Here is an 18,372-nt window from a genome sequence, read left to right on the forward strand (position 1 = left end):
GTTGTTAGTGCAGTACCAGTCGAGGTGTCTGATACCACCATCTGCCCGATTTTGTGGGATCAGTTCCAGTTGTTACAGCCTGATGATGTGGACAAGATGCTTGCAATAATGCGACCGACCACATGCCCTCTTGATCCCTGTCCCTCCTGGCTAATAAAAGCTAGCCGAAGGGGTATGACTGGGTGAGTCCAGGGAATGATAAATGCTTCCCTACAGGAAGGGGAGGCCCCTGCTGTCCTTAAGGAGGCAGTAGTTCGGCCACTCCTGAAGAAGCCCACCCTGGACCCAACAGTATTAGACAACTACTGCCCAGTCGCAAATACCCCTTTTCTAGGGAAGGTACTTGAGAGGGTTGTGGCGAACCAATTGCAGGCACTCTTGGAGGATACTGATTATCTATACCCATTTCAGTCTGGGTTTTGTTCTGGTTATGGGACTGAATCAGCCTTGGTTGCCCTGATGGATGACCTTTATTGAGAGAGGGACAGGGGGAGTGCAATCCTGTTAATTCTGCTTGATGGGGCAGGTTGATACCATCAGCTTTTGATACCATCGACCATGGTATCCTCCTGGATCAGCTCCATGGGATGGGTGGGAGCGGTCATTAGGGGATTTGGAGCTAAATGCCATCAGTATGCTGATGACACACAGCTCTGTCTCCCTGTGGCATCTGAATCAGGAGAGGCTGTGCAAGTCCTGAATCAGTGCCTAGACTCAGTAATGTGCTGGATGAGGGCCAATAAACTGAAGCTGAATCCTGGCAAGATGAAAGCCCTGTGGGTGAGTGATTCCCGGGTCCGGGAGATAGGCTCATTGCCTGTTCTGGATGGGGTTGCACTCCTCTGAAAGATCAGGTCCGTAGTCTGGGGGTACTCCTAGATCCATCATTGTCGCCGGAGGCCCAAGTAGTCGCGGCAGCTTGGAGTGCCTTTTACCAGCTTTGGCTGGTTCGCCAGCTATGGCCTCTCCTGGACAGGGATAGCTTGACCATGGTGGTACGGGTGCTGGTAACCTCAAGACTGGATTACTGCAATGCGCTCTATGTGGGGCTGCCCTTAAGGCTGGTCCAGAAGCTGGAGCTAGTGCAGAATGCAGCAGCTCGGCTGTTGTCAGGAGCTGCCCCTTTTCAGCGTGTAACTCCTCTGCTGAGGAAACTGCACTGGCTGCCTATTCGCTATCGGGCCAAGCTTAAGGTATTAGTACTAGTGTACAAAGCCCTAAACAACTTGGGATCAGGATACCTGAGAGAGTGCCTCTTTCCTTACCAACCTGCCCGGTCACTGAGGTCATCAGAGGGCATGTTCCTGGTGGTTCCACATGGACCTATGGCCCAGTTGGAGTCCACCAGGAGAAGAGCCTTCAGTGTGGTGGCCCCCTTCCTGTGGAATTCCCTGCCTTTAGAGGTCAGGCAGGCGCCAACATTGTGTTCTTTCCGGCGCCTCCTGAAGATGTTATTCTTTCAAGAGGCCTTCCTTGCAAGACCAGCCGTGGTTTGTTGAAGTCCACTTCATTGGGATTTGTCTTTTCTAAAAAATGTTTTAACTTCTTTAACTCTTTTAACCATTGTTTTATTCTTATGTTGTTCACCACTCCGAAATCTTCTGATGAGTGGTATATAAATATTGTAAATAAAATAAATAAAATAAACAATAATGAACTTAGGCAAGCATTATGGATCTCTAGGCCCCTCTAACACTACAAATGACTTGGCTACGCTCCTGGGGCCAATACAACTATATATAGTCCACAGAAGCTTATGGCATGATACATTTCTTAGTCTTTTAGATGCCATGTGGCTCTTCTCCTGGGTGTTGAGGACAATCATGGGAATAAGACCCACTGAACACAATAGGACTTACTTTTGAGCAAGCATACATAGGATTGCTGTGGTGCTGGAATGGGCTAGAGCGGAAATGAATTTGCTCCCTAACATTTTCCTTTGCAAATTTTGGTTGCAAGTATTCTCAAGATCTGTTTTCAGTTCCTGCATATACTCTGAATATTTATATTTGTTACCTTACAATGCTTTATTTTAATACTTGACAGATATGTTGCTGCATTTCATAGTTGGAATGCTGTGGTATCTTGACAGCAATTTAAAACCACAGTTTCTTTAAAGCTGTCTACCTTTGGGGAAAACTTTCTATATCAGCCCCAAACAAGGAGCCTGTCCAAGTACACATTCAATTCCCAAGGGCCAGTGTTGAGCTTCCCCATCATCTATTATGAACTGACTATTCAGTGTCAAATCATAAGACACACTAAGAAATCTAAAGCATTTTAATACTGAGTTTAAAATATCATTTTCAATTTGTGAATTTGAGTTTTGCTTTAACATTTCTCATTCAGAAATGTGACTGGCAAACCTGGACAATCAGGTAAATCTCAGCTGTTTGTGAATATTCATTTCTGTAGATTATGAGTGAAGGAGCCCAAACATTAAACCACATTGATAGACAACTTTAGAATAAAATTGGCCAATATATGGAGAACGTAGTATTGATGAGAGGGTACCAGTGGATCAACTACTTGCAATGCCATGTAATGTGGCCAGGTCAGTTTGATCACTAGTTGTGAGATTCTGGACTTTATTTATTAATGCATTTCTATCCTGCCTTTTTTCCCTCTTGCAAGGAGCCCAAGTCAGCGAACATTTTATCCTCACAAAACCCTGTGGGGTGGGTTAGGTGGAGAGGCACTGACTGGACCAAAGTCACCCAGTGAGCTTCATGGCTGAGTGGGGACTAGAACCTGCATCACCTGAGTCCTAGTCCAACACTCTAGCCACTACACGATACCGGCGTTAGAAAATAATAGTGGTTAAATGAAGTGAATGAGGTTAATTTAATGGCTGTTTCCAGGGATATATATATATATATATATATGTGTGTGTGTGTGTGTGTGTTTGAAAGTCCTATGCCATAATAACTGCATCCTGTGACCTTTCAAATAATACAAACTGAGCAACTTCAATTAATTTATCTTGCATAATTTCTCTCTCCTTTTGCTTGCCATGGAGAGGCGCAAAGAGCTACGTAGGACATTGAGGTTCTGCCCTGAGTCACTAGAAATCTTATGTAGCCACTCCTCTGGCTTCTGAGATTTCAGCAGCCATTCCCACATATTTTCAAGTATATCTTTTTAACCATGAAGTCTAGAAACCCCTTCAAAATTAAAGGTCAGATTCTCAAATCCTGTGCCTAGTAGTTTGCTTTTTGTGGGCTCTGATGGAATTGTGGCATCTATGCTGTTCTAGCCATTTGTTCTCAAAAAAAAAAGAAAAAGAGTCCTGTTGATTTCTATACAGTACCTTCCGGCAGAATAAATCAGACTTGATCAATAAGATGATGGTGACTTTGTATCTTTTACCTCTTCTTCCACCTACAGAGTTGGGATTTCCTTGGCTGTTGGCATATCTTCCTATAAAAAGTTGCCATGTTACCCTGAAGGATGAAGCTGGAACTTTCTCTCCCCCAACCCTGAGCAGAATTTCAACCAATAACTGGTGCAACTGGACCATCTGGGCTGGTCCCCACAAGCATATCTTGATTTACATAGAAGGATTTGAAGGGAAGCCAGACTGCGAAGAAAATCAGGATAAGATCATATTCCAAGGGGTCTTGTCAAGTGTTGAAAGCAAAGTAGCTTCTGCATGTCGAAACCATGGTACCTTGATCTTTGCTACACAAGCTCTGGCTGTCCACATAGTGTTTTTGTCAAAAGCTTCCTTTCAAAGTCATAGACATAAATACTTTAAAGGACGGTATTATATATTTGAAGATTATGAAAGTTCTTCTACGGGTAGTGAGGAACCAGTTTTGACATTTAACAGCAGTGTTGGGTTTCCCCCTAAGATGTATATAATGCACTCAGGACGTATTTTGGACTTCAAAAAGACCAGCAGAAAGCTTAGCAATGGGAACTGGCTGGCTGTGACTAGTCAAAAGAGGTGGGGGGAAAACAACAGTGCTACAGGCTTGGGAGCATTCCTCAGGCCAGCTATTGGCAATTATACACCAGTTTCTCTCTTGAAATCCTCAAAAAAGGTTACCTTGAATCCTCTTGGTATGACGAGGATGCAGGTTGCAGAACCATCTATTGATGATACTGGAGTTGGGAATGCAACCCTTTCTGGAAATTTGAAGAGGACTATAGGCTTAGGATCAAACAGTTCAGAGAATGAAGAAAAACCACCTATGTACAAACCAAATTTTCCTCCTACCTCTCCACATGTGTCCCAAAAGTTTAGAAACATAACAAAATTGGTGGCAGTGAAAGATCATGGAACTTCCACTGAATCTGCCAACCTTCCAGACATTAGTCACTTAACCACACATTGGAAATCAACACACATGAAAGAAACTGGAAGATCACTCTTTGGGAAATCTGCCTTCAAGACTGGCATTACTTTTCCACAAGATTCCATGGAAGAGCAGAGGACTCCGATTCCATCTTCTAAAGTTATCTCAGTGAAGAAACAGGAACAGATTCTTGAGTCATCACAATCAACTTCTGGATTCTCCAGGAAAATTGTAGATGGAATGGAATCTCAACTACACTTGAAACTGAAGGAAGCACCTAAAGGAAAAAAGATAGACAATCAAGCCTATAGAGAAGAGAATGGCAACAGTAATCAGTATATGGCGGTTGCTGCTGCAGGGAAAAATGAATCTCATGGAGCCAAGCTTCTTGCTACAGAAATGTCAAAAAAATATACAATTAAAACAAAATCTCATCTGACCACCTCAGGCCACCATAGTGTGTTGCATGCTTCTTTTCTGAGGGCACTTAATATTAACCTCATGGACACCACCACCACCACCACTTTGAATCCTGAGGTTGTTCTCTCAAGTAACCCTAAGAGTACACAAGTGGAGGAGGCTGTTACTTCACATCCCAAGGATTCAGTAACCAGATACAGTGAGCACCCACAGAGGAAGTACTCAAAACTGAGTCCTCCCTCCTCCTCTTCTAGTTGGGTGTCAAGCAATAAAACTTCTCTGAAAGTAGAAAATAATTCCTATGGCAAGTCTTGTTCTCTTAACTGTTTATCTCTTTATTGTGATTGATAAACTCACTGAGCAAATAAATAATCGGGGAAGAAATGGGTTCAATGGTGTGGTGCAGACTAAATCCTTGCTGAGATGTGTATCACAGTTTACTTAAGGACAGCTGGCCTAATTACTTTGAAGCTGAAATCTTCTGAACACAGAATATGTGATATGTGTTCTTGTTTTGTAAAGTTTTTTTTAATTGTTAGTAGAAAAAACAAAATTGCCACTCCAAATCAGAGCTGCTCCACACATTCAGGAATTGTCAGTTACTCTGTTGTAAATGGCCACTGTTTTAAATTAGCATAGATTTAAACTTTAATTGAACTTTATGTACTTCTTGCATTTCTTTGCCATTTGTCTGTTTCTGTCTCTACAACTGTGTATGTGCATGTATTATATGTACAGGTTTTCCAGCAAACTGAGGACTACATTTCATACATCTGATGAAGTGGTCTCTAGTCCACAAAACCTTGTTCTCTAATAATTGTTTACATCTTTTAAGGTGCCACAAGACTTATTTTTGTCTTTAACAAACTAACATGGCTAACCCTTGGAAGCTGTCAAGGCTTTTTGGTGTTCATGTAGAATGTTTTTACAAGTACATCAAAAATGTCCAGAGTGATAGTCTTGTGGCACCTTAAAAGCTAACAAATGTATCTGTGAACTAGAGTCATCTTCATCAGATACATGACATGTTTTCTGAAGTTGGCAGAGCTTCAGTACACAAGTTTGTGGGGAGGAGAAGTTGACAATGAGGTAAGAAGGAAATGAAATGCAGAAGGTGCAAACAGTAACAGTTACATTATTAACCATGGCTGTTCACAAAACAGTTGTTCGTGATAATGCAAACTCTCCATGTACTGCATTGGTAGACATGCCAGGGAGCCAGGAATTGATATGGCAGCTTGCTACAGATTTGCCACTGTATGATGTGTGAAGTGGCCTTCTGCCATTGAGATGTTGATGGAATAGTGGGGGAGGGTTTTTGTTTTTTTTAACAATAAACACTGTATACAATTACAGATACACTTCTGAATACTATTTGACTGTGTTTATGGAAATTGCAATAGGCTTGTCATGTTCTGATGCTAGACTTTTCGTTGTTCTTCCATAGAGATGGATCCTCTATTCAGGTCTCATGAAAATTATTCTGTACTGGAATCCCAGCACAATCCTGGAGGTAATATGGTTCTCTCCTTCTTCATACCCCTTCATCAGGGGTGGGAAGAACTTCTTAAGCTGTGATTTCTCAACATAAAGTGGCTGTTCATATGGTCAGGCAACCTGAAACAACACTGACTGTTTAAAAATGATGCTCAGGTGTCAAGTAAGCCCTTTGGAGTAGGGAACACTATTCTTTACTGTGCTTAGGGTGCTGTTGGCTATAAACATTATTTGTTTGTTTGTTTCTGTGTTGCTTCCCATCACAAAAAAGCAGTCTCAAAGGGACACACACACACACGCAACAGAAAAACAGAACAGAAAAAACCCAAATTAATATAAACCATAATCAGCACATAAAAATAAACACCATAAACATAATAGAAAACAGTGCAATACAAAAAGTGTTTTTCATAGAGTGAAATACATGTAGTGAGAGCATGCAGGAATGGTTTTGCCATTTTTACTGTCCTTATTGTGCTTTGGTAACCTTTGGGTCTTCTACAGATCTTCTGTTTGAAATAACTTTTGGTATAGAACACAAAGGACGGATCCCACCCATTGGAAGTGATCTGGAAAAAGCCCTCATAGACTCCATAAAGCATCAGGTAAGAAAATTCATGGTGTTGAATGTACCAAAGCAGATTGTGCTTGGTAAGTAGCTGGTAGATCTTCACACTTAATTTCAGTCTTTCCATTCAATAATATGCAGTCAGAGCTATTCATGGCAGTTCTTTTAATCAGAGCAGTTCCAAGTCTTTGGGATATAAGCAAGTGCTCCTTTTGTTTTTTGATTGCGTTAATGGTTTTATTGTATTTTGTTATATATTTGTGATTTAAGAGTCATGATTTTAATGTTTAGGTGGTATATTGTGTTTTATATAGGTTGTTAGCTGACCTGGGGTCTTTGTGAAGAAGGGCAGGATATAAATCACATAAATAAATAAAGTCCTCAGTATTACCTCTTTAGGGCTGTGTTTCCACCAGCAATTTATTCCAACCTGGCTGAACAGTGAGGTCTCTGTGTTTCCATGACGTCGTGGCCATTCAGCACCAGCCCTGCATTTTATCACTGAAAAACCACTTCTTCTGAGACTGCTTATAGTCCGACTTTTACAGCTTATCACAGCTCCATTACTGACCTGTTTCCACAACCGCACTGGATCTGATATCATAGTCCTGCCCAGGGGGCATGTAGCCTAGCCTTTGTGGGTATGTCACTCTGACCTCAGTGACCCAACCCTTTGCCTCCCTGTTTTCCAGAAGTGTCATTGCCATTTTGGAGCAGGATGCCGAGGGACCAACTTTTAAAATATCATTGAAAATAAGCACTAGAACACAGCCCATGACCCCAGTCAAGGGTTTTTTTCTCCCATTGTGCTGAATGAGGGTTGCCCTCTCAATGACCACAGAAATAACAGAGAAGCCCCTCAATTGACACAGCACATATCAAAGCCCTCAATTCCATAAATGCGATTAAGCGTGATCTCGAGGCTCCAGTCCATTGCCTCAGGATGTAACTCATTCACAGCTTCCATATAGAGATCCTGTGCATTAAACTGGGGGCTGGTTTTGCTCTCTTTCCTACCACAAACCCATTACTGTCTTGTGAGAAGTAACTCCCATTGTGGTCAGTGAGGTCCTCTGGGTTAAAATGGGGGGTGGTTTCCCTCTTTGTTCTCCCTCCCCTTTCCCAGCACAAGCCTATGTGTGTCTACTCGGAAGTAACTCCCATTGTGCTCAATGAGGCTTGCTCCTGACATGCAGATGCATCTGCACTTTCAGGGGAAAGGAGAAAGGAGGGGAGAGGGGGCAAGCCTCTCTTCACAGCAAAGCTGATTCCTTTTTAAAAATCCCATACTCCTCCATTAGCTTCTCCTTCCATTGTCCTGGAAACATGGCCAAGGAGGTGGGAACACTGATAAGGTAATCAGACCCAACCAAGACTCCACCCACCAGCCATCAAGAAAATAATTTGATTAGAGCTCAGTGGAAACAGCACAAAGCCCCAGGCTACAGCAATAAGCCAGGACTTTTAAGCACTGTGGAAACTGGAAAAGGAGAAGATGTGATTGGGGAAACATCACAACAAAATTGCAAACAAAGTGATGCCGATAGCGTGGAAACACGCCCTTGAGGGGGGCAAAACACTTGGGCTCTGGCAGATGAAAGGTGACGTTAGTAACAAAATGAGACTGGGGTTGGTTGGATTTTCTGGTTTGATAACTAATAAAAAGGCAGGATGAAAATGGTCATTAGGACAACTTAAGAGCATTTTATGGACTTTTTTTATCCCACTGATTCCTAGATAAAAGGGTGATGATTTCTGGGTGGTTAGCATGTCTTTTGGAAGAAGATGTTGGAAGCAATGAATCACATGCTATGAACAGGGAAAGCAATAAAGCATCTACTAGGCAGGTTAGAATGAAAAACACAAAACTAATCGCCTTAGCAAGAACTGTAAAGTTATTTGGCTTTATATCTGTCGTAGCTGTAGGTAGTAGATGGGAGTGACCCCTGTGCAATGTAAAAGATGGGGCATCAGTGGTTCCTAAAAGATGGGGCATCAGTGGTTCCTAGTGTGATCACCCATCATGGAGGGGATGGGGGTGGAGTTGAACTGGCTACTAACTATGCTGTGGACACATCTTTTTTTAGCTGCCATTAATTAACTATTGGCTATCTGTCATATAAACCCACAGTGGGGCATTTTCTTTTCAGGTACAAGAGAAAGTGAAACTCTTCTCAGACAAGGTCAAAGAAGTCAAGTTAAAGGGAATTGTGAAGAGGGAAGGAACTGAAATGGATAGGTATGGCAGCTAAGCTGTAGACTGCCCACTGATGATAGCAAATGTTTTGTTCATACACCTTGACGTTAAGCACTATCCTACATCAGTTGCACTTAAGGCAAAAAAACAACAATATTCTTTCTGATCCTTCCTCCCCTAAGTTCCAAAATAGTTGCTTTTTAAAATAAAATGAATGTAAACTTAGCTAACCATAATTTAATAATGACTCACCCAACCAGCTTAAGGAGAAGGCCCCTGGGACTCCAGAGGCTTAGGGTTGTTTTTTTTAATATTCACAATTTGATTTAACTATTAATTTCCAAATATAACCAAATTTACACACACACAAAGACATAAATGACATAACAATAAAATTTAAAAACTATAAATATCGATAGATAAGCAATAATAAAAATAAATGCAATACAAAACCTGAATCTCTATACAAAGATTCCAAGTCTAAGTTACTCATAAAGGCTGAGGTACGCTGACCACATTTCAGAATGTTTGTCAGGGCAAAGCTGTCTTTGGTAATATACTCTCTCAATGGAGGCAAGAGCAGTGAGATCCTCAATCCATTGCATGGTTGAGGGGGGTGCCTTGTCTTTTCACCCCTGTAATATGAGTTTTTTAGCCATCCCGAGAGCCTGGATAATCCATTTCTGATTACCAATGGGCAATTTCTATGCCCTGGGAATATAATTAAGCAATGCATGAACATCTTTGAGCTGTAATGAAGTATCCAAGACAATACTGATGTGCCAAATATTATCTACCCAGAAGGGATCCACCACTACATATGCCCAAATTATATGCACCAAGGATGCATCTGTCATCCCAAAGTGCCAGTAATTACTGGAGGGCAACAGGTTTTTCTGAAACAGGTGCTGTGGCATTCAATACACCTGAAAGAGCCATTTCTGCTATAGAAAGTATAATTTCCGGTCAGGTGAAATATTCTGTACTGAAGTCAGTCACCTTCCAGGTGCTGTGGCATTCAATACACCTGAAAGAGCCATTTCTGCTGTAGAAAGTATAATTTCAAGTCAGGTGAAATATTCTGTACTTGGGGGTTGGACTCGATGGCCTTGTAGGCCCCTTCCAACCCTGCTATTCGATTCTATGAAGTCAGTCACCTTCCATTGGCATGTTGTTTTGCCACTGTGCCAACCAGTCGGAGACAAAGGATAATTCTTTCACAAACACAGGTGTTCCTATGGGGGCTGGCAGCTGCCAAAGAGGGAAACTCAAACTGACTAATCAATAACCTGGAAAGACCTAGTCATGCAGCCTCCAAGTGTACAGTACCTATTTAACATACGGCTGATTCTGAGGGAGGTTCAGCTTGGAATGTGTAGATCGGTGTCCTTAACTGCTTGGGCGTGTTCTTCATTCAGAGACGTTTCCAGAAAGAGGAAAGGCGGGAGGTTAGATTCATCTGGTACTTCCTCCCCTGTAGTAAACCTTAAACTTGCATTCTATGTTTTCTTATTCCCAATTTTATACTACACCTTTATTATACATGTACTCAGCCCTTAGAGAAAGGGAGTGTGTCCATTTATTTGAATGGAAAATAACTTAAGACACTTCCATGTTTACACATAGACAAAATGGCCCAAACCTGATATTCCTGTTCTGGTTGCATCTAACACCAGAAGAAAAGAACGTATCTCACTTATTACATTCACAACTGGAAGACCTCAGTGGTACATCTACAGGAGCTGGTGAGGTTCAGATGGTTTTGGTGAGAGGTATGTGAACAATAGTTACACTAATTATGGATGATATAGCATAATAAAGGGAGTTAAAATAGAAGCTTTATTAATCCAATGAATAAGATCTTGGACTTCACATTTTTGTATCAGTTAACTGTTAGGCAGGAGGAAAGAACAGTCCTTGATTCACAGAATAACCAAGCTGGTCATTTAACCTCGTGTCAGTGTGTCCCAAACCTATCTAAAAGTAAATTATGTTGAAATCAATGGGATTGACTTCTAAATAGATATCCCTTATAAATTCAGCTTCAGTGCAGTTGACGACAATTGAAGGCTGCACCTGGAGTACTATGTCTGTGAATTGCAGCCTTACAGTCTAATCCATATCACTAAAGGCCTAACAACTGTTTTCGCCCTTCAAATGGGGGCAATTTGGAGCAGAGGGGCCTTTTGTTAATAAAGGAAGGATAGTAATTCTTGCTTGAGCACACAGCACACCAAAATTTGAATGATATTGGCTAACCTGTGAAGAGTTGATGGGTATTAAGGACCCTCCTGTGTTTGGGCAGGGTCACCTTCACTTCTCCCTACCCCCTTCTCATTTCAGACTTCATGGGAAAGCAACTGGGAATGGGTGTGTGTGACTGATTGGGATAGAAGCGACTGGTGGGAAAGTGTTAAATTCATCAAATGTACCAGTTGTCCCAAGCAAAATCTGTACACCTATCTAGGGTCTCAAATACTCAGCAAGTTTGTTATCAGTGAAGAAGGAAAAATATCCCTCCTCAAGGACACTCTGTAGGTTACATTGACTGGCCACTTCTCTTCCCTTCCCCTCTTGAAGGCCGTATAGATGTGTCTAGTTCTGGATTCTGCCTCCCACCCCCCAGACTCTGAGGTCTTGCAAACCTCATGAAGTTGCCTTAGAGATAGTTGAACGGCAAGACAAGCCATTATGCAGGCTTTTACTAATCAGCTGCATTTGCTGAAGGCTGAATTTATGGGTGGGTTATATGTTTCTGATGCTGGCTCAACAGAGATAATGGATACCATGTACCCAGCATGAAGTGTTGGGGGCAAGTGAAATAGGTAAAGGAAGGGGGCATGGAATGTTACAGAGAAGGGAAAGGATTTGAAAAGTATATGGCCATTGGGGAGAAGAAAAAGAGAAGAAGGCAAGAGGTTAAGGAGGTAGAATTGGAGCATTTGAAGTATTATAACTATGTGGTCATAGGATCTAATTAAAAAAAATCCTTCCTGCATGCAGACAGAGACTGGCTCTTTCCATCCAGGAGAAGCCAAAGTTTCAGCAAAAAGTAATTGAACCCATTCTATGTAATGCTGCCATGGATTGGCAATGCATAATCCAAATGGTTGGGTTTGTTCATACATTTTTACTCTTTTGATGTGCCCTGTTTTCAGAAATTGTTTGTATTGATTGGTCTTAGTATTGAACTGTTTAGTTCAGATCAGGTACAATCAGTGCTTAAGCTTTACTTGCCTCTCCTCACATCCGTGTAACTCACGCCTGTTATCTTTGTACTTATTTTGCTAGACATGGCAGGGGTGGGGACAGAGGTATGAGTGGTGATAGGATAGGACGACAGTGTACATTGGCAACTACCTGCTGCAGCATTCCTCAGCCTGACATCCTTCAGATGTATTGGACTACAAGCCCCATCATCAGTTAGCATGCCCATTACCCATGCTGGCTGAGGATGATGGCGGTTATTGTCCAACACATCTGGCAGGTGTCAGGTTGGGGAAGACTGACCCATTGACTGGGCATGGCTTATGTTAGACAACATGCTGTTGGAAGTTTGAAGCCATGTTAATGGAGAACTGTTCCATTCTGTCCACATGTGCCAGATGTGAATGAATGCAAGTCTGGGATTGGACGATGTGGTGATGAAGCAATCTGTGTCAATGGATATGGCACATATATATGTCAGTGTAAAGAAGAGTATGAGGACCGTTCTCTGACAAAATTGGGTACCCTGTGTGTTCGTAGCCCACGGTCAGGTATGTGTTTGTCAAATTACAGTTCCACCTGTCCTTGGGCTCTTAAAGCTAGGACCTAGAGGTGCAAAGCACCGCGTAACAGTATGTCGTTGATGTGCAAAGTCACAAAAGACAGCGATTGGTGTGCTGCTCCACAGTGAAGAATTAAGTGAGATGAAATAGTTGCAGAAACAGGTCTTGTGGAGGGTATATGGTGGATATAAGAGCTCTGCAGCAAGAGGTAGTATGTTGCAGCCGTACTTGTTCTTCACACACTCCAAGGAGACTCTTGCTCCAAATAAACTATGATTATGGGTGCTTCCTGAGGAGGATGCTATTGCTGTGCCTCATTCACACAACTTTACAGGGGGTTCAGATGACTTCTTCAATTTATAAACCTTTTCCCACCGCTTCCACCATCTTCTCATATACCGCAAATAATCCATTAAGAGAAGACGGGATAGCTGCACAATGCCTTTCTATTGGTAGCACTAGGACCCTTTGTCTGGAAGCACCCTCAGTGAGTCCAAGGTGGTAGGTCAAAGGAGCCTTGAGAGCATCAACAGCTTGCTAGCAGTTTGTGTTAGGCAATGTAAGGAACAATGAAGCAAAGTGCCAACTGATATCTCGCCCTGACATGGAGAATGCTGAAAAAGGCTTCTGTGTGCTGGTGCTTCATGTGGCACATGCCTTGTGAGTCAGCCCCTTTACACAGAACATCTCTCTACCAGCTGCCACCGATCGGACACTCAGCACCATCATCTCAGCAAGACAGGGACAAGTAGGGCACTGAAGAGTACTCAAGTGAGCAAAAGCAGGCAAGGAGGGCAGGGTCAGAAGGACAGAAAGCAGGAGCCAAGTGTTTTCTCTGGGCACCCTCTTGCTCACACTGAAGAACAATTGACAGGCTCTGGTGTTCACAGAAGGAACTTGGCAGACATTGGCTTTTCTGGATCACCTGGCTCCCTGGTTCTACACAGAATGTTCTGCCTGCCATCTTGAACAGACCCATTCCTGCTTCTGAACAGCCTCCTTGGTGGTGCAGTAAACAAGGAGCTAGTGCCTGATTTCCAAGGGGTTCATCACGTGGGGGCAGAAATGTGCATCAAGACTGGGGCTTTTTTTCTCCATCCGATTTCATCACGGGATTAAATCGGGTTCCTTTACACAGTACTTTTTATCTCGTTACATTCCGTTCCTTACCTTTCCATGGGATGGCTACTTTTCTGCGAAAAGTCATTACACGCATTGGGGGCATCACAAAATTTCTTCCCGGGTTCCTGCCCCTTTCCCTCCCCTCACAGATTACTGGTGGTTTGGTTGCGATTGACAGTAATGCGGGTGGACAGCAAGCTCCACCGAACTGTCTGAACCCCACCTCTGCAGGCACTGGTTTCCCAGTGAACTGCTCGAATGCTGGTATGCCAGCATGTTGGTCATTCTGTGTTGTGGAGTAAGGAGCCGAAGTCGGGAGCAAAAGTCGGTGCATTGCATTTAGTCACGGCATGGAGGCAAGCCGGCATGGTGGCAAGCTGGCAGGTCAGTGTACCAACACACCCACCACCCTGATCTCACTGCCATTGTCATCATGACCACACCCCCAACAACCCCAAACAAAGACAGTTTTTCATGCTATGGGAGAAGTATATGGGCAGGCTATGGCACAGGCTGAAAATCCTGAATTTTTTCCAGTTGGGGATAACATGGGATAGGCAGGGGGAAATGGTGGGAAAATCACTGGAGGATTATGATGCTGTGTAATGTACCCTCAAACTTCTGTGAGCGGCCAGTCATGAATATGTGATAAATTGCAGGTGCAGAGATGCCCCAAGGCTCCCAGTTTGTGCCCCATAGTAGTACCTGACACCACAATGGATATTTCAGACTGATGTATGACTGGTTTAACCCCAAATGGTTGTTATCTCCCACTGTGTTGAGAGTTGCTATGCATAAGAAGCTGTTCAGTGACTTCCAAGAAAGATTAGTGACAGCCTGCGTAAGGCAATTCTGACTTCTAGATCATGGTTTAGAATCAACTACTGCTGGTCAGTCCTTCTCCCCACCCAGCCGCTCCAAAGAAGGATGGGCACAAGCAACAGAGCTGTGTGGTTAAGCATCTATGACTGTACTCAAAATTGAAGTTGCACTCTTTGTTCACTGTATACTATATTCCAAGACCTGCTTTGTATGAGGCACGCTGAAGGGTGTGAGCAATATCGCTGTTGAATGTGTGATATGCCGATGTGTCTGGCAAGAGATCCCCAGTGGACTTGACTTCTAAAAATAATCCTGTGTAACTTTAAGATTACACTTCTTGACTGAAAGGGATTAAAGTGCCTGGGAAGTGTCTTCCTCCATCCCACCTTGAAACTTAGCTAGAAGTCTTCAACTATTGAATATCCATATTGAGTCCTGCAAAGATGGATAAGACATTTTTCCTCCTCTTTAGGGTATGTCCACATAGGGATTTCAGTGGGCTTCAGTATTTATTTTTATTTAAAGTACTTTTACCTCATCTTTTAGGACTACATCTTCACAAGGTCGCTTCCAACAGTAGATAATAATACGAATAGAAAATCCAAATTAAAACTAAACACCAGGTAAAATCAACAACATGAGATTAGCCTGAAAGAGACCCATCCAGAGAGAAATATATTTTTAAAACCCAGTCAGGAAAGGCTAAGCAGAACAAATTTCAGAGCACACTTAACAGCAGTTAGAGAAGAAGGGGCCTGATCAAGTTCTATGTGGCGGGAATAGTATAGATGCGGGGCCACCACTGAAGAGGTGCACTCTGGGTATGCCTATTGAAAATTGCAAGTTGTGCTAAGCATGGAAGAAGGAGAGCAGTAATTGCTCTATGAGAATTGCAGGGGTACGTTTTTTCTCCCATTCCCCAGGTAGTTGGCATGCTAGGATATATATTCCCTATGGGTGTACTGAAGTCCCAAGAGTAGCAGCAACGTCATAGCTATCGGACAGGGCAAAGAAGCTCTCAAAGAAAGCCTCAAAGTTTCAAGATGCATAGCAAAAACATACGGCAAATGCAAAATGTATCTTGGGATGTGCAACACCTGCCCTTTTCATTTCTACAGAACAGTCTGTTTTTCCACCCTTGGGGTTTCAACTACCTATGGAAACCTGGAGTCTCTCAAGTACCCTTCCATTTAGCAACCACAGATGCAAATTGCCTGAACACCACAATGCATCCAAATGCAGATCGTCTCCATTGCTCTCCATGGCTGAATGTGGATGCTATTCTCTTGCCTGTAGTGAGATGCACATTTGCATGTGCTTTCCCATTTTAAATGTGCCATCTTGAACAAGAGTGTGCGCGTGCAGCCATAGGTCTCCCTGATGAAAAACAAACCTTTTAGAGTCTGACAGACAGTGAGTTTGGAATGATTGTCCATGCCCGCAGAACTACACTTTCTGCATTAGAAATTCAACTGACAGTTTAGCGTGGCAGCTTCCTAAGCTGTCAGAGTAAGATTAGGCCTTAACAGTTATGCTGTGGCTCCTGAAAGTCTTTGATGTTGTTATGCTTCTGTTCATATCACCTGCGCATATAAAGGTGAAGATGGACATGCTATTTGCAGAGTAGTCACAGTAAGCTCTGCACACCCATTGTGTGAGCTCAGCTTTACAATTTGCATGACAGACATGTATGCAGGCATGCCTGCCAGCAACTCTGACACTGATTGAGCCCTCAGTCTTGCCTCTCCTTAAAAGAAGGAAGGTGGGCTGTCCTTCTTTCATTTAAAATGGCACATGTTCTTTTCTATGTTCATCCGTCACATTCTTTTATCTTTAAAGCAAAGCATTTTAACAACAGCTGCAAAGCTGCTCCAGGCAGGACAGGGGCATGCATGTGTGTGTGTGGGGGGAGGTGGTTAGAAACACATGGGCGCTAGCCAACTAGTGACCTTCACAGTTTTTAAACAAAAATGTTCAAACTGTGCATCATGCTGCAAAAATCAGCTGTTTTTCAGAGCTCACCCAGGAAGAGGAAAAGTTAACACTTGTACTGAATGTGATGAGAATGTTTCCAAACTGGTCATACTGTCCTAACTTTAAAATGATCCACCTGCCTTCACCCTGAGATGGTAAACCTAAACAACTAGGTTCTGGGTGCAGAGGAGAAAGCTATGTGAATGCTGGCCTTCTGTTGACCAAACTACTTTGAATGTGGAAGACTATTTTCAGTGTGGAAGGGATTCAAGTGGAACAGGTTCAACAAAACTGTCTTATTTGTCTGCAGGCATTGGCTCCTTGTACAGCTACACCGAGATTCTTGTCGGCACCACTGTGTTTTTCATCTCTGTCCTTGTAGTAGTGATCAGTGTGCTGTGTACAATAGTCAAGAAGAGATGCACTAAGAAGGATGTGCACTTTCAAGAGGCCGCTTTGCCTGGGACGCCAGCAGCATCACGGTTGCAACCAACAGCCTTCGATCAGAACAACATTCGTCCCCTCCTTACTCTGGACCCTGCCCAGTTAAAACTCAGAGCCAAACTGCCGGAATGCCCTTTGCAGCTGAGAAGTAGCCCCAGTGAAACATACACAGTATCTGTTGAGCAGTCTGAATGCTTGTAACAACAACAAAAAGCAATGTAAGTTGCAATCCCCCCTTATTTAATATTAATCTTTCATTTATTGTGGATGAGCAGATTCAACTTTTTGTTTCATGGCAAATTGTGCAGAAATATTTTATTACCTTTTCCCCTGTGTTTACTTTGCCCCATATCTTAATGAAAACTATAATATATTGTAGTATATTTTTCTCTTTGTCCACTGTATTGTCTGTCTGGCTTTATATATAAAACAGGAATGAATCTAGCTACTGTTCATGACTGTTAATACATCTGGCATTTTGGTCTTCCTGTAACTGAGCAACTTAGATGATATTCAAGAGATGCATGGGGAATGGGAAGGACTGAGTCAAGAGTAAAACTCAGTGTTACAAGGGATGTTTGGCTGCCACCAAGAGCAGTAGGCCTGAGTCTCCTCTCCACCTCTCATCAGTAACGTTATACCATCTTTCACTAAACATCATGATCAGTCTCCACTTTGTTTCTATGGCTATTACTAGCAAGGGTTGGGAAACCTCTTTTCATGTGTTTCCTTTACAAGGGATAACCAAGCAGATGTAGTGCTGTTGTCTTTGCTGGTGACCAAGTGCCCTTCGTAACATCTGGCTTGGCCCTTAGCAAATCAAACATGCCATAGACTATAATCTATCATCTGCTTGATGCCAGCTGGTACTTTAGGAACTGAAAATCCCAGCTTGCATTTTTCTTTTTAAGAGCAAGTTTCTAGTTCTTTAGGGTTTACTGTTAGCGAATACATTTTACTCTGTGTATCTGGGTTCCAGTAGCCAAGATGAATGGTGACTTTACCTTCCAGAGTGCCATACTTCATTTCCCTCCTATTACCCAGCATCTCCTCTGTGTTTCTACATTCTTGGTAGCAGTAAGCTGGAGGTGGGGTACGTTTGAGGGGCTGGCCAACTAGCTTCACCCCAAATGCACTTGGTAAGTCTAGGCATTGCTCTCCTACCTTCTGCTACTTGAAATGTGGGGGACATGGTGAAGGGGGGACAAAGTGGTGTCAGAGATGAGGGTTCCTTCCTTCCTGCCTGGTGCCTGAGTT

General features: G+C 42.8%; 1 protein-coding gene across 1 annotated transcript in view; it reads left to right on the forward strand.

Moving 5' to 3' along the window:
- Nucleotides 1–17,316, forward strand: part of LOC146358911 (uncharacterized) — a 32,583-nt gene extending 15,267 nt beyond the window's left edge. The window contains exons 2-8 of the mRNA XM_084809272.1: nucleotides 3,388–5,025; nucleotides 6,169–6,234; nucleotides 6,723–6,823; nucleotides 8,937–9,025; nucleotides 10,610–10,755; nucleotides 12,589–12,741; nucleotides 16,982–17,316. Coding sequence (XP_084665398.1) covers nucleotides 3,388–5,025; nucleotides 6,169–6,234; nucleotides 6,723–6,823; nucleotides 8,937–9,025; nucleotides 10,610–10,755; nucleotides 12,589–12,741; nucleotides 16,982–17,316 — 2,528 coding nt within the window. The remainder of the gene's footprint in view (nucleotides 1–3,387; nucleotides 5,026–6,168; nucleotides 6,235–6,722; nucleotides 6,824–8,936; nucleotides 9,026–10,609; nucleotides 10,756–12,588; nucleotides 12,742–16,981) is intronic.
- Nucleotides 17,317–18,372: the final 1,056 nt, after the last annotated feature.

The sequence above is a fragment of the Heloderma suspectum genome, chromosome 1 (genome assembly GCF_057233095.1).
Source record: "Heloderma suspectum isolate Gila_16-S chromosome 1, 16-S_ref, whole genome shotgun sequence".
NCBI classification, from domain to species: Eukaryota; Metazoa; Chordata; class Lepidosauria; order Squamata; family Helodermatidae; genus Heloderma; species Heloderma suspectum.